At 36.9% G+C, this 17,156-nt stretch overlaps 1 protein-coding gene across 1 annotated transcript in view; it reads right to left on the bottom strand.

Moving 5' to 3' along the window:
* Positions 1 to 10,128, bottom strand: part of LOC108664378 (ras-related C3 botulinum toxin substrate 1) — a 19,442-nt gene extending 9,314 nt beyond the window's left edge. Inside the window, exons 1-3 of the mRNA XM_018150956.2 lie at positions 9,836 to 10,128; positions 860 to 978; positions 22 to 263 (exon numbers count right to left, since the gene is read on the bottom strand). Coding sequence (XP_018006445.1) covers positions 22 to 263; positions 860 to 975 — 358 coding nt within the window. The 5' untranslated portion in view covers positions 976 to 978; positions 9,836 to 10,128. The remainder of the gene's footprint in view (positions 1 to 21; positions 264 to 859; positions 979 to 9,835) is intronic.
* Positions 10,129 to 17,156: the final 7,028 nt, after the last annotated feature.

Genomic DNA, 17,156 nt, shown 5'->3' with positions numbered 1-17,156 from the left:
GGATGTCAGGGTGGAAGGGACGGAGGATGTCAGGGTGGAAGGGACGGAGGATGTCAGGGTGGAAGGGACGGAGGATGTCAGGGTGGAAGGGACAGAGGATGTCAGGGTGGAAGGGACGGAGGATGTCAGGGTGGAAGGGACGGAGGATGTCAGGGTGGAAGGGACGGAGGATGTCAGGGTGGAAGGGATGGAGGATGTCAGGGTGGAAGGGACGGAGGATGTCGGTGGAAGGGATGGAGGATGTCAGGGTGGAATTCTTTGATCTTAAGACTGAATCAATTCACTTCCATTGCTCAATATCTATCTGTTTCAATACAATTAAAGCCACCATTATACTTATTTTCCAGTCCTCACATTTGATCTCCAGCAAATTCTCAAAAAAATGAATCATTCATTTAATTCAATAAGCTAGGTACCAGTACCCCCATTTTCATCAAATCACCTTGACCTTTGAAACAAACTAAAATTATTTATGGTTTAAATGGTACCATCGATATTACAAGAAATGTAGAATATCTAAACAGATTACCTACTATGTATACATGAGAGATATACTTATATAAAAATTTCACAAATAAATCAATCTTGTTTGCAAAAGCAAGCCATTTGGGATCAAGTAAAGATGGTTTTATTGGATTGTCTGAACATATTTCAACTCCATCATATTGATCAAAAATTATAAGGCAAATACATTATAATGACCAATTGAGAAAGATATGCACAGAAGCAAATAACATCTGTCCTGATGAGAAAATCAGTAATTTATGAAGAATGTGATACCATCATGAAATACATACACTGGGGACATATTCCTTGTCAATACCTACACAGTGGGGACATGTTCCTTGTTGATACCTACACAGTGGGGACATATTCCTTAGGGAAGGAGTCGGTGGTGTAGGAGATGAGCATGCACGTCTTGCCGACCGTGCCGTCCCCCACTACCACGCACTTGATGGGGCGGCCTGACGACATCACCTGGAATGCAGACACTTATTAAAAATTGTCTTATCAAACAATTGCTTATCATGATTATTGCAATAATAAAGCACTTATTAGAGAATTATAATTATATAATTCTTTTTTATAGTATATTCTTATATCCATTAAAGTCCCCTGGGTACCATAAAACAGGGTGACTTTGAACATTTTACCATTGAGGAAATGGCTCTTGAAAAACCATGAGATATTCTACAAATGCAATTAAGATGTATTTTTATGTTTACAATGCAATTATTTCTATCATAAAAAGGTAGGTGCTAAAAGTGGTCCAAATCATATATGGTTTCAAGGTATTAAGTAATAAATTTGCAATCTTGCGTGAGCATGCAATTTTGTACAATTTGGCAGACGCTACCAATAAACAGGAGAAAAATTCACTGTTGTGGGCTGTCACTCTTACTGCTGGAGATTGGTGGTTACACTGAGCCCCCTTGGTGAAGTACCGTCAAACGTGGTAATAAGGGATGGTTGTGAGCATTTTCATTAATACCTTCTTACCATGGAACATTTCATAAAAAGGTTTGGGCTCATTTTGAAGCTGTTTGCAAGGGCTATTGTATGGCATCTCTGAAAAAATTCCCTATGCTATTTGTAAGGTGCCAGATGCAAAAAAAAGCGTCCCTAACTACCCCCGGGAATGGGGTAATGTGGGACACTTGAAATAAAACCTCATTTTAAAATGTTTGAAGCATGCAGAGCGTACTCATCCATTACTACCATCAACCGGGGCTACTCGGGACAATTTCAAAGGTTTTTCATTCATAACTTCTTACCATGAAACATTTCATAAACAAGTTTAGGCTCATTTCAAAGCTCTTTGCAAGGGCTATCACATGGCTTCTCCAAAAAAAATCCATATGCTATTCGTAAGGTGCCAGAAGCAAAAAAAAGAGTGTCCTGAGTAGTGTTGCCAAACGGGGCTACTTGGGACACTTGGAATAAAACTTCATTTTAAAACATTTGAAGCATGCAGAGCGTACTCATCCATTACTAACAGTACTCTGAAGTCCTCCTCTTTCATTGTATATGATGTAGAGGTAGAATAAATGACATTTTCTGTGATTTTTCCTTTATTGATATGATATTACCATATACATTAATGACCGTATTATTGATGTGACATTATCATATTATTGATGCAATATTACCGTATCCATGAACATGCCATTGAGCATTTACAACAACCTTGTCCACTGCAAGCTTCATATCAGCAGCCTTATAGCATTTTTTCTGTATCTGCAAGCTTAAAGGACAGCTTGTAATTTCACACCATTTTAATTACATTAAGTGAATTTACTATAAAAAAGATTGTGAAAACATAGGTACCGGTACCTGAAACAGAAAGGAATGTTTTAGTGACAACCATCATATGTTTTGGAGAAATGAATCATAGTTTAGGTCAATTACTTTTCATTCTATGATGCCTGGTGCACAATTCTATACATGACATGCTATGCACAATTTTGTGATGACCGATGATGCACTAATTTTTTGACAAGTGAAATTTTTTCGCTCAGCGAGGTAAATGTAATAAATATTCTTTGTTTTTAATCAATTTTTTTCTTAACTGGAGCCTTTGCTAACTGAGGTTCTACTGTAAATGCATTTTTGGGGGTGTCCCGAATAGCCCCGGGGGAATGTCCCGAGTAGCCCCGCCGTGCAGAAATGGCCGCCATTTTTTTTCGGATTGAGGTATGTAAATTCTGCAAATAAAGTTTTCATGCTGACACTTGTCTGCCACTTTTTTCTAAGCAAAATTTTTTAAAACAGCAAATATATTTTTTACTACAGACCTTAGCAGAAGTAACTTCAAAATATTGTTTTTCACCATTTTTTCAGGAATTTTTCAAAGCTAGTAAATGTATTTTTCAACTTCCTCTATAGGTACTACACAGATAGGAAAAATGTTGACGTTAACCCACTATATTTAGTTTTGCAATATTCCAATTAGTTTTGCTACTAAAACAGTTTTAAACCGTGTCGGAGGACTGTCCCGAGTTACCCCGCCCATCCCGAGTAGCCCCGGTTGACGGTAGTCTGTTTATTCAGGTTTGTTAGCCTGCTAGGTGATACACATTTTGGTCTAACTGGTTTCATGGTACCTAATTTGTTCACCCGGTTTTGCACTCACTTAGGTTGCCGTATGATAGGAAGCCCAGTTAAGTTAGGGGCCTATTTTTGACACTTACCCAGTTAGGTTTTGATTTCAAGTCCTCTTTTATAATGATATAAAGTTAAATTAATTTTAAAAATGAGAAAATAACTACTGTGTGGATGAGGATGGCTACCGTCAACCGGGGCTACTCGGGACAGATTTGAAGGATTAGTTTTAAATAACAGTTAATAACTTCTTATGATGAAACATTTCATAAACAAGTTTAGTCTCATTTTATAGCTGATTGGCAGGGCTATCGAATGGCGTTGTCAAAAAAATCCATATGCTATTCGTAAGGTGCCAGACGCATAATAGAGATTGTCCCGAGTAGCCCCGTCGGTTGGGGCTACTCGGGACAACGGGAATAAAACTTCATTTCAAAACATTTGAAGCATGCAGAGCGTACTCATCCATTACTAACAGTACTCTGAAGTCCTCCTCTTTCATTGTAGATGATGTAGAGGTAGAATAAATGACATTTTCTGTGATTTTTACTTGTTAGATAGGAAAAATAGTTACGTTTACGCCACTATTTTTAGTTTTGCGATATTCCAATTAGTTTCGCTACTACAACAGTTTTACGCCGTGTCATAGGCCTGTCTCGAGTAGCCCCGGTTGACGGTATTAGGGGAGTTGGAAAGTCATCTTTCATTCAACGCCTTCAATTTTAAAGAACCTTGAATACCTTCCTTCCCTATTTCAGCTAATAAAGTCAAAGATTACAACCAATATATTTACCTACGGTATATACCTTGCCTAAATTATTTCATATAATAAAGAAAAACACAATTATTTGAAATTTCCCTGAAAATTATAATTTTTATGCACAACATTCAGATACGTAATCCTGCCCATTATTTCATATTGACATAGGTACATAGGTGCTTTCAACTCATTTATATTTTAGGACAGGAAATTTGGGCAGAAGCCACTGGTGTACAAGACAAAAACACCCATGCTTGTAGGATATTATACACACACATTTTTATACCCCTTGGCTAATTTTTCAGAAAATATAAGAAGTGCACATTTTCACATGCAATTTTCAAAAATTGCCCATGCACAAAATGATATTGGTACCATCAAACATGGATGAGTTTTTTGTTTTTCGTTGATAACTTACCAGGAAACATTTCAGCAACAAGTTTGGGCTCACTTTTAGGTCTTTGCAGGGGCTATTGTATGGCATCTCCAAAAAATTCCATATGCTATTCATAAGGTGCCAGATGCAAAAAAAAGTGGAGACATATTCCAATAAAACTTAATTTTAAAACATTTGAAGCCTGCAGAGTGTACTCATCCATAACAAACACTACTCTAAATTCCTCTTATTTCTTTGTAGATGATGTAAATGTAGAATACCTAAATGATTTTATGTGATTTGTACTGGTTTAATTCCTTTATTAATATGAATTTACCACATCCATACATTAGTGTATTATTGAAGTGATATTACTCTATCCATGGACATGCCATTGCATGTTGATGACTTATACCTGCAGCTGTATAGCATTTCTTCCGGATCTGGAAGCTTACAGGAATGGGCTTGTAATTTTGTACCATTTTAATTGGAAATTTGCTACCATATAACAAAAAAAAAAAGAGAGTAAAAAAACATATCTACAACAGAAATTAATATTTTAGTGACAACCATCATATTTTTGGAGAAATAAATCATTGTTCAGGTTAATTACCTTTCATTCTATGTTGCTCAGTGCACAATTCCATCTACGACTATTAACATTCTATGCAGTATGCACAATTTTGTGATATCTGATGATGCATTAATTTTTGTTAAGTCAATTTTTTTTGCTGTGCAAGGTAAATGTTATCAGAATTCATTGTTCTTATTTGATTTTTTTTTTTTTGTTAACTGGAGCCTTTGTTAACCAAAGTTCTACAGTAAATGTGTTTTTAGGGATGTCCTGTATTGCCCCAGGGGAGTGTCCCTTAATACCCTGATGCAGAAATGGCCACCATTTTGCTTTGGATTAAAGTACAAAATTCTGTCAATGAAGCTTTAAAGCTAACACTTGTCACCAACTTTTTTCATGCCAAATTTTTTAATACATACAGCAAATATTTTTTTTACTACAGACCTTAGCAGAAGTACTTTTTCTGAATATATAAATTTTCAACATTTATTCAAGGATTTTTTAGAGCTAGTAAATGTATGCTTTCTAAACTTACTTTGTAATACATACCGTAAAATGGGGCTACTTTGAACAGCGGGGTAACTTTGACCACTTTTCGTTTTTTTAACAAAACCCCCAAAACTCAAAAATGATTCAACATAGAAAAATTTTGTCAATGGCCACCAAAGGCCTAATACTGAGGCTACATAACACAATAGAAATATTTAAAAAGTTTGCATATCTAATAGGTTAAAAAATTAAAAATGTGACCCACGAAAAAAAGCTATTACGGTATTTAAAGCCTGTCGGAGTACCCCCTCCAATTCTTTTATTTTTTGGTAAAATAACTCCAGGTTTTGATGCATTGTAGTAGAATCTTTTAGTTACATATGCAAAAGACAAATTTTAGGAAAGTGTCAAAGTTTGCAAATGGGGGGTGCCACCCCCCAATGGGGTAACTTTGACCACCTAATGGCAGCCGTGACGGGGTAACATTGACCGGCTTGGAAATTAAGTTAAAATTACCATAGGTACCTATATAACATATTTTATGTTTGATACACCTATTACGGTAATGTTTTTTTCTTTATGTTTCAGACTCTACAGTCTTATATATGGTAATTTTAACTTAATTTCCAAACCGGTCAATGTTACCCCGTCACGGCTGCCATTAGATGGTCACATTTCGCCCATTGGGGGGCGGCACCCCCATTTGCAAACTATGACACTTTCCTAAAATTTGTCTTTTGTATATGTAACTAGAAGATTTCTACTACAATGCATCAAAACCTGGAGTTATTTTACCAAAAAATAAAATTGATTTTACCACCCAGTCAAAGAAATCCCAAGAGCTGGGGTAACGAAGACCATCACTTTTTTTGAAGTTACATCAAAACTATGAGAGGCAGGAGCCAGCAATTTATGGTAAGTAAAGCTAGAGTATAGACCTGTATTTTGCATGTTTCAATTTAAGTTTAACTTTTCTAGTAAAAAAATGGCATCATTTTGAAAAAAGTGGTCAAAGTTACCCCATTTTACGGTAGATAGGAAAATTGTTGAAGTTTATGCCACCACCTATTTTAGTTTTGCAATATTTTAATCAGTTTTGCTGCTATAACATTTTTACTCCAGGATGGAGGACTCAGGACTAGACTGATTTACCCTGCCCATGCCTTATTACTCCGTTTGATGGTAGTGACAGAATTCAGGATTGGAATTTTCCTATGCATTTCTGAAATTCTGAAATCGTTTGGCTCTATGTGAAAATTTTTTAATACAATTGGAATCTCACAGCCCAATTGCGCACTTTTGTTAACAATTAGGTAGTTAGGAGGTACTATATCATCTGGCGGAAATCTAGCAGTTCCAGAAATGGCTGCCGGCCAGAAAACTATAGAGTATAGTCACAGCATTAGGCTAAAGTAAAGGCAGATGTTTTTCACGCTTGGGTAGAGTCAAACCACAGATATTTCACAATCAGTTCATTTTTAATTTCCTCATCTATTCGAGATTTAAATCACTACCTTAGCCTAAGGGGCACAAGCAGGCAGCATTTACTTAGATAAAGATTAAGCTACATAAGATATTAATTAATATTTGGAATCTTAAGTATATACTACTAGGTATTTATAATTATATCTAGTATGGAATATATCTACTTGGCGAGCCGCGACTGAATTTTTCGAGCCGTGGTTTTATGGATTTGCCAGCCGTGATTCCATTTCTACGAGCCGTGATTCTATTTTACTGAGCCGTGAATTCCATATCTCGGCCATGAAAAGCCATTTACGAGGTGCGAATGCGAATTTATTTACAAAGTTTATGCACGTGTTACCCCAAATCTCTAATTTTACCCTTAAACAGTCAAACATCAACAATAAAATTTGTCTTTACTGTAAGTTCAGCACGTGTTAATATACAGTCTGACCGCTTTGACATGACCGCAACTATGCGCGATCTTCAACAAACGTTTTGTTTATTTGTTTACATTACGATGTTTATGTTTTTTCTGCAAGATATTTTTGGCGGAAACGGAAAAGTAATGCGGATTGCGGAAGTTGAAAATTTTATGAAATGACATGTTTGCGAAGTGCAAACCGCGATTTTTTAATCAAACAAAAATTTATGACATTCGAGCCATAGTGGCAAAGCAGAGCATAGTGGAATTCTATGAAGAGAGGTACTTATGACGGTCCACTGCCGTGCGGCGGTCTTAACCTTTTGCAAGGCCCCATGCCCTTGGCCCTTGGGCCCCTCTTGCAAGTTGCAATTGTCTAAACTCAACAGTTTGACCCCATGGTCTCATCACAACTCCCTTTAGAAATATGTGGAGTTTCGAAATTGATAGTAATAAATCAATAAATATTTGAACTGGGAAATTCCTTAGTTACTTACATTGGTTCCATAATGATATCAATGACGTAAAAAATGACAATGACATCGGTTAAGCCTCAGCCATGATTCTAGCTCTGCTCAGTCAATACACTCTTACCTCGTAATTCATGGTGCTAGAACTTTGATATTCAAATGTTGACACTACTGTCAAGTGTCAATATCACAATCAAAATTATTTCACAATCAGAAATATGTTATATCACAATCGAAAATATTATTCACAAATAACCATCCATTTCAATGCAAAACTGGTCCCATCTTCACGCTAGCCATATGTTTACATATGGCTAGTGCCCTAGTGGTGACGTCACACACAAGAACACGTGGTAGCTACATCGACTGTGACAAAAAAAATGCAATATTTCGCTGTACCACAAATAGTTCCTTTGATGGCCACTGCTGGCGCTAGCATCTGGATGTGGAAGCATAATCTTTGTTTAAAATTCAAACAATTTAATATCTTACTGCGCCAAAAGTTAATACATTCAAATAATTAGTAATGGAAAATATGTTGCTGGAACACTTTAAGCGACCGGACCTAAATAGAATACAATATTATTATATTTTTAGACAAGATACTAAACAATAAAGTAGTTCATTTTATTGCCGCTGCTAGCGCTGGCATCTGTATCACTGTAGCCTGTATGTGAACCTTCTATTCGTAATATTAATTCAGCTTGCAATCATGGAGATACAACTTCTATGATTAATTTGAATCATAAAAATTAACCTAATGCGAGAAATTAGCAATCAATAATTCAACGTTGTTTTGTAAGTTTTGTACCAACGGAACTACGGAAAACTACATTAAATACATATTGGCAACTTAAGCTAAAAAAATGCACTGCAACTGCAATCAGCTGTGAGAGAAGGTGCCAGAAAGCGCGATGGATTCAATTTAGTCATTTTTGATTTGAAATCGGTCTCAGTTCTTTGGACTAGGAGCGTAAATTACAGTGTAAAACCTATTAAAAGTTTACGTTTCTGCGTGGATTTTGATGCCGTTAGCATTGAAATACTTGAAAGTAACTCTGATGCAAGAAATACTGGCTAAATACATTTTAAATTAGAAATTAACATCAATCAAAATTACTGTTGTTCAGGGCTATGTTGGTTCTTGCAAACCGATTGTTGCATCCAGTCGCTTATATTGAAAATAAAATTATTTAAGCAAGTATTTCTTGCATCAGAGATAATTCAAAGTTTGTTAATGTTAACAGCATTATAATCCATGCAGAAACGTACATTTTTTACATAGATATTAAAAATTTAGGCTCTATGACTTGTATACTATGCGTGTCAGCTCACCTCTCTTCAGAAGTGTGAAAGCTTTTGCCGGTGAAGGTGTTTTACGATCGGTCCGTAAAGAAGCGTTGATCGGTTCAAAAGGACATAAGACCATATTCTTTTGAATAACCTATAGAATTGCACCATGAAGCAGAGAGTTTTTTAGACTCTCCCTCAAGTTCATTTTTGAGTCCTATAAGTAGACCAGTAAAGTATCATGCATAGTGGCAAAGCAGAGAGTTTTTTAGACTCTCCCTCAAGTTCATTTTTGAGTCCTATAAGTAGACCAGTAAAGTATCCTGGATACCAGCATCATCATACATAAGAAATTGGTTTAAATCTTGGGTAAATGAGGAAATTAAAAATGAACTGATTCTAAAAAATCTCTGGTTTGTCACTATGATTCGAGCCGCGAGATTTCATACCTACTGAAATTATATGATATTAGAGCTGCGATATTTCAGACAAAAATAGGACTTTTCCAGACTAGCCCACATTTAGATGTCCTTTCAGTTCCAGAGTTTAAGTGCAAAACTGAGTACTGAGTAGAATAAAAAACAGTAGATTATAAATGTGAGAGGCTGAGACTGCATTCTTCTGCTACTAAGCAATAACTAAGGCATAAGCCATAAGATAAGGCACTAAAGCCTGGCTGCCCTGGCAGGAGCCTGAATAGTAGTAATCGTATAATTTTTTTGTCTATGATCGTATTCGTACAGCAAATTATAGGCATAAATATCAAAAATAGGCTATCGTCCCAAATAATTAAAAATAATTTAATTTGCTATTTCGAGTTAAGAAAATTCTGTCAGGAAGGGAATGGATACCTACGCTGCTACGCAAAAGAAATGGATTGGCTCACCTTGTTTATAAACGTAGTACCTAGTAGGCTAGTACAGTGCTGACTCCGAAATTTACACAGCTAGCGCTAGCCTAATAGCTTAACTTTAATGTCTTAACTTTTTCGTCGAAAACAAAGATAACAGACTCAGAATTGTTGCTAGCTTAACCATTTAGGCGCTTTATAATATATTGGAACCATTTATTAAGATTTTAAAATGTTTTGAACCATAAAATTGAATCTCATTCGGCTGTGCACAAAAAACTTATCGGATGTTTAGGCGGCATGTTGTTACAGAGGTAATGTCACCGGTACGAACGCACGTAATGTTAAATAACGCATTGTGTCCCGATAGAGAAATTTCTGCCAAATACTAAGAGTAAGAGCTTATAGATGATACGAATGAACGTGATATGAAATTCAACCGAATTTATTGATGGAATTTTCAAAGCTGAGTACTGATAATTGATGATTTACATTGCAAACTTCTTTTTCGTTTGTCTGAGAGTTATAAGTAGCAAGTAGAATCAAACAGTTCTGAAGCCAGGTAGGAAAGAATGAAGTTCAAAACTCAATTCAAATTTATCCGGTGACAAAATTATGTACAGGCTTTCCCATACTCTGAGGAGAGCCTGAAGCATTAATAGTTTATTTCCGGGACCTAGGTGCCATGAGATGCCAAAAAGTGAGAGCGTATTTGACGAAGGTATTTTTCATTGTGTGCCGAAATGGAGAAAAACACGGGTCTCGTGTTCGACGAGCTTTCTGTGTGTGAAAAGCCTCCGGACAAACGGATGGTTTGATCAATCCTAGTTTAAACTGGTGGATAGGCAGAGGTCAGCATAACCCAAGTCCACAGTGCGATTCATATACCTTCCCGAGCGTAACGCAGCCGGGCATCGTCACGGCTTTCGACACAGAGCTTTCACCTCAACATTGCCGTTCAGTCACAGGCGCTGTTTCACAGCGCCGGAGCACAACTGGCCGGAGCGCAGCAGGCCCTACCTACAACGCCTTACCCAGGCCCTACTCCTAACCTAACCTAACGTGAGGCGTTGTAGGTAGGGCCTGCTGCGCTCCGGCCAGTTGTGCTCCGGCGCTGTGAAGCAGTGGCTATGTTTTTTAAAGTTGATGTGGTGATATGAGTCACTTACACACAGCTCATTGATATGAGGCTATGTGTAGATATTGCATGCCGATGGTTGGCGTTGGGCCCAGGGCCTGTTTACGAGTCAATTTTGTTACCCACGGCTGCGCTCTCGTTTAAACTGGCCATGCATTGACGTGCACCTCTACGTATGATACTGACTTTCAAAAATTTGCTGGACCCCAAGATGCATAATGCACATTGCTCGTAGATGTCAAAGAATAGGCCTATCAACTTGGCTATCAAGGCAATTTCAGCTGCCTCTTTACCAGCATTGTGAATGACCTGGTATTCTTTGGAAGGTGAATGCTTCATTTTTAAATAAAGTAAGTGCTTGTGTATTGCTACAATAATAGGTTGGCTGGAGGGCGGGCAAAGTAGTTGAAAAGACGATTGAGTGTCGAAAGGAAGAGTTAACCTAGAACTATTCTATGGCTTGTAGGATGCACAGATACAGTTTTGTCACGAAGATCAACAGGCCGGCGCCATCTTGGGCATAGGCGTGATTTGAAGCATTACCCGTTCATAGATTTTTTGACGCCTGACCCGTTGCACATACTTGCCCTGACATCTCAACGGTTGAATTAATTTGCCTTGACATATCATGTGTTTCAGACTTCGCTATTACTATCACCCGTTGCGCAGACTTGGCATAACGCTCAACCGTTTCAGACTCGCCATGGCGGATCACCCGTTTCCGAATTCCCCTGTTTCATTTTCCGTTTCATTCACTTGCCCTGACTTATCATCCGTTTCAGACTTTCTTTGCTGCCTACACCGTTTCATACTCGCCTTGACGTTTCACCTGCGGCATAGACTTGCCTTGACGTCTCACCTGCTGCATAGACTTGCCTTGACGTCCCACCTGCTGCATAGACTTGCCTTGGCGTCTCACCTGCTGCATAGACTTGCCTTGACGTCTCACCTGCTGCATAGACTTGCCTTGACGTCCCACCTGCTGCATAGACTTGCCTTGACGTCTCACATGCTGCATAGACTTGCCTTGACGTCTCACCTGCTGCATAGACTTGCCTTGACGTCTCACCTGCGGCATAGACTTGCCTTGACGTCCCACCTGCTGCATAGACTTGCCTTGACGTCCCACCTGCGGCATAGACTTGCCTTGACGTCTCACTTTTTTCATAGACTTGACTGCTCACCCGTTGCATCGATCACTTCAGTGGATAGCGTGACTTGAATATCATTTCATAACATAACATAACATAACATAACATAACATAACATAACATAACATAACATAACATAACATAACATAACATAACATAACATAACATAACATAACACAATATTTCCAACGCTGTAGGAAAAGCCTGATTTGGCCTGTCGCCTATTCATTTAATTTTCGTGCTTTCTTCACAGGAGATCTAAAAACAGGCCATTTGACCGGATCTTTTCAAACTGACGATAACTATCGATCACTTGACTGTTTACGATCTCCCATCAGACTGTCAACATGGTTTTATTGCTGGTAGATCCTGCACCACTAACGCATTGTCTACGTTGAATAATTGGACTCGCCTGCTGGACGAAAGGGAACCAGTGGATTCATTGTACCTCGATTTTGCCAAAGCATTTGACAGTGTTCCGCATGAGCGACTGTTGCGTTAAGTGAGGTCTTTGGGAATTGAGGGAAACGTACCCCAATGGATCAGAGATTTTCTAGTAGGTAGACGACAACGTGTCAGTATTAACGGAACCGTGTCAGACTGGGCATCAGTGCGCAGTGGCGTGCCACAAGGAAGCGTCCTGGGGCCTATTTTGTTCGTTGCTTTTATAAATGATCTGCCAGAAGTAGTGTCCAGCGTGTGCTCCATGTATGCCGACGACACAAAAATTTATAATTCAGTGAAGGATGCGTCAAATGATACAGTATCTTTATTTAAATTTAGGCATTCTATATTCACTAGATACTTGTACAGTTTGGATTAAAAAGACATTTCCCTTGCAACTATCACACTGATTAGCTGTCAACTACGAATGCTAACTCACCGCCATTTCGAACTAGCGCCTAAACAGCGCATGCTTGGGTATACGAGTGTCAAATGGTCAGTAATTAAGTAGCCATTTTAGCAAAACTAGTCGTTTCAAGTTTGACCGTCTAACCATGGAAATGATAATATAGAATGGATAATAATATGGTACAGCTCAATTGGTTAACACAAAAATAATATCAGTCATGATGTGATAGTCGGAAAGCGTAGTGGATGTGGATTAAATCATTGTAAAAATAATCTTTTCTGGTAATAATGACTTTTATTTCACATTGCGAAACTATTGTAATAATTTTGTTTATAGAGCTCTATAGGAATATAGAGCTCTATAAATTGGAGCAAGCTAAGTATATAAGTGATGTTTTGAAGGTGTTTTTCCCTATTGCACTCCTCAAGAAACCAAAGTCTATTTGGAGAAAATTTACGAATATTATTTTTTTTCTTATATTCTTAACATTTTATTACGATTCTAATAAGGAGGATGATAAGATAGATCTCTGAGACTTTTAACATATATTCTAAAGATGCTTCTACGATGATTTTTGCCGATGATGATTCCTTAGCATGCGATACGGATTTTTGAAAAAATAATCATATATATGCTTCATTTTACGATTTTTAAAATTTTCAAAAGACATTCGAAATATGAAAAATAGACCAAGGGCTCTAGAATTATACGCACGTTTTTTTTTTTTTTTTGCACTGCCAAAACTTTTCCGCATTATTGTGAAACCGAACCCAAAAAAGCAGAAAAAAATATAACTCAGTACTCACTGCAGTGAGTGACAGAGAGCGCATTTTCTCGTCGACGAAAACGTGAAGTCACGGACGGACGGACAGACAGACAGACGGACGGACGGACAAGGCGAGCACAATAGTGCATTTTTCCATAAATGAGAAAATGCGCTAAAAACGCTCCACCCTAGACTAGTCAAGTAACGAATACGGAGTGTCACTTATTAAGAGATGTATTCATGTTAATAATGAGGAACATAATCATGCTATGCATGGGTATAACTTCTGTTTGTCGCTACACTTTAACTTAAGATCTTATACTGCATTGAACCGAGCGACTGCTGATTGGTCCCGGCTTTTCGAAACAGATGCTCGAAGAATATGCCATGCAACACAAATAACGACGACGATGGATGGCAAAAGAAACAAGGTTGACAAAGCTATGGAAATGGTTTGCAATAAATTTGATTGGATTAATAACTCGCATTAATCACTATATGATGATATTAAATATGTTTTTTTACAGCAATATTACTGTGAATGTTACAAAATTTGTAGGATAGCTGCTTCTATAATAGAACGGTGAGTGTAGCCATAACTGTAACAGCATGATGATCATTAATATTTTTCAAGTAAAGCACACAAATCGCAGAAAAACATTTTGCCTGGTCGAAAATTGAATCTGAATTTTAATAATCCAAATTGCCTTGAGTAGTAAAGAATGTATCATAATTAAGTCGGATAGCATGAAGTAAAATGGAAACAAGAACTACATTGTCATGTCAGTTAAAATTTTACTGAAGTGAGATCCTTGTTATGAATTTTTAACAATTCCCAGATGTTGATTTGCTTGATTTACTTCGCTGTTTTCTTGACGTTTGCTGAGGTAAGCTAAGAAATATACAGGAATTCAAATATCTTAAACAATTACAAGAAAGTTTTAATTTTTAATAAGATATACCTACTCGCACATATTTTTAAAATTTTTGCATTTTGAAGGAGTTAATCGTAGTTGAAGAATTTGATAGGTACGGGTACTACGATAATAAAATTATATGCAATATAAATTTAGGCATTTTATATAATAAAATTTAGGCATTCAGATAATAACTTGGAAGATAAAATCAGCTGAACTCTCATTCTCGTTGCATCCTGAAGCTGTTATCTGTCTCAATTCGTCAATTTCCTGTAGGGAAATCGACGGAAATTAATGTGATGTCCAGAATAAAATCCTAGCGGCCGGGATCCGTCACGTTAAAATTGTTCTAGGTTTGAAAATTTAAACGAGTCATCATCGCTACACATTCAAATATTTTCATTTAGGTATGAGGAGCCGGCAAAGATTAAAAAAAGAAAAAATTATTATTATTAATTGTTTTATCATTATTAAATAAAATTTTATTAAATTACTATTATTAAATAAATTTCAAAGAAAATTAAAGAAGATCAAGGGTTGCACTGAACACCTGCCTGGGTGACTGACCACCTACCCTCCCGGGCTGGGTTTTTTAACGTAAAAAAACGATTATTTTTAATCCTGAATAAAGTGTGGGTTTTAAAGAAAATTTAAGAACTGATCAAAATGATCCCATGTTTGAATATCAGAATGCAATAATGCTAGATAGAAGGTACAAGAAATACAGCTATTAAGCCTTTTTGAACAAATTTAGTCATCCAATATATGAATAGTGCAAGCCTCTATAAGAGAGCTCACATTGATTAGAGTCCTAAAAGATTCCCACCCATTTTAAAATTACCGAAATATTACTTGGCCACCTAATTTGCTCTACAGCCATTCAAAACCTATCACAATGACATGAAATTAAATAAATGACCACCAGATATCTCCTTAATATCACAGTCCATTCTGTGATTTTTCAGATTTGTCTAATTTCTAGCTGCTTATTTAGTTATTTAGCAATTTACGTCACACCACTGATAGAGAAATGAATTTCACAAAGGTTTTTTAGCAACATGTTTACGTTAGATATATCTAAACTAAGGTTCTAATGCACATGCATTAGTTTCTCAATGTGAAATATAAAAAAACATTAGCCCAGAAAAGATTATTTGCACCATGACATTTACACAGTCACACACTATGCTTTTTGACCATTACATCATGATTGATATTATTTTTATGTTAACAAACTCAAAAGTCCATCAAACAAGTATCAGACTGTATAGTCAAACGTCGCCCACAGAAACCTGCTGTTTATTTACACATGTATTAACTCATATAGCGCCGCCACATTGCATTAGCTTTATTACCGCTTTAAACTGGTGCAAGGTAGCGTGCCGGCCTAATGTCACAGGATTGAAACATTTTAAATACTTTGAACGGATAAATTGGTAATTAGAGGCATTTTAAAAGCATATATTTCTGGTTTGTTTGCCATCGATAACAGCGTAAAAAACATTCTAAATTATGGTAATTTTTAATATCGATCAGACATTGCAAGTATTTCAATTTTACGCAAGAGATCAGACACAACTAGCGAATACCTTGTCAAGAGTATGGAATTCATGAAACTTGTCGCTTATTAGTAATATGGATAGCAGGTAATCAAAGCGGCTGTATGTAGAAGTGATGCTTTGGATATATAGTGAAATGTTCGAAGCTTTTCCCGTAGATTTATAACCGAGTGAGAAACAGCAATAACACAAATTCGATCTTTAAAAGCAAAGAAAATTACACTTAAATCACTATATCTTCATTGAAAACAATTCAGCGTTCTGCTCCATCGTCTGTTCAAAAATTCCAGAATGCAAGTACATAATTGGTACAGTCGAACATTAAAAAATATAACTCAGTACCCAGCAGGAATTCTATGATTGAATCGACGTTGAATCAACTACACATTACGACACTGATATCGGGGTTAAAGGAGGTTTAGAATGAAAATTGAAGCAACGTCTCTCATGAAATGTCCTACTGACGTTACAATGCAACGTTGAATCAATGTTACTACTACGACATAGCTGCAACGTCAAATTCTCTGATTGAATCGACGTTGAAGAACCAACCTGTTTTTCGTCCGTAGCAGGATTCGAACCCGGGATAGCTGGAGACCGCGCGACGCCTTAGCAACCTTGACCACGGCAGCTCGCGTGCATGAGCAATAGAAATAAGCTGAAGAATTGTTTGACTCCTTGAAAATTGAACTGCATTCTCTGGTCATTAATCGTACACTTATGTATATGTATTTCATTCAATGTTGGTGTGAAAACATTAATTCCTTGCTGGTAAATAGCTAAACATTCAACATACCGATATCGATCATTTTTCAACGTTGAAATAAGGTTGTTTTCCGTCTTTTTTAGTTTTAGTCAGATTTCGACGTTGATCGGACGTTTAATTTTGGTTGTTCAGCATTTCAACCTAAAATCAACATTGATTGAATGTTTAAAAATAAATAAACATTCAACGTACTAATATCGACATTGT

This window comes from Hyalella azteca, unplaced genomic scaffold (genome assembly GCF_000764305.2).
Source record: "Hyalella azteca isolate HAZT.00-mixed unplaced genomic scaffold, Hazt_2.0.2 contig11593, whole genome shotgun sequence".
NCBI lineage: Eukaryota > Metazoa > Arthropoda > Malacostraca > Amphipoda > Hyalellidae > Hyalella > Hyalella azteca.
The sequence above is the reverse complement of the archived record's forward strand: the minus strand, read 5'-3'. Positions and strand labels throughout refer to the sequence as shown.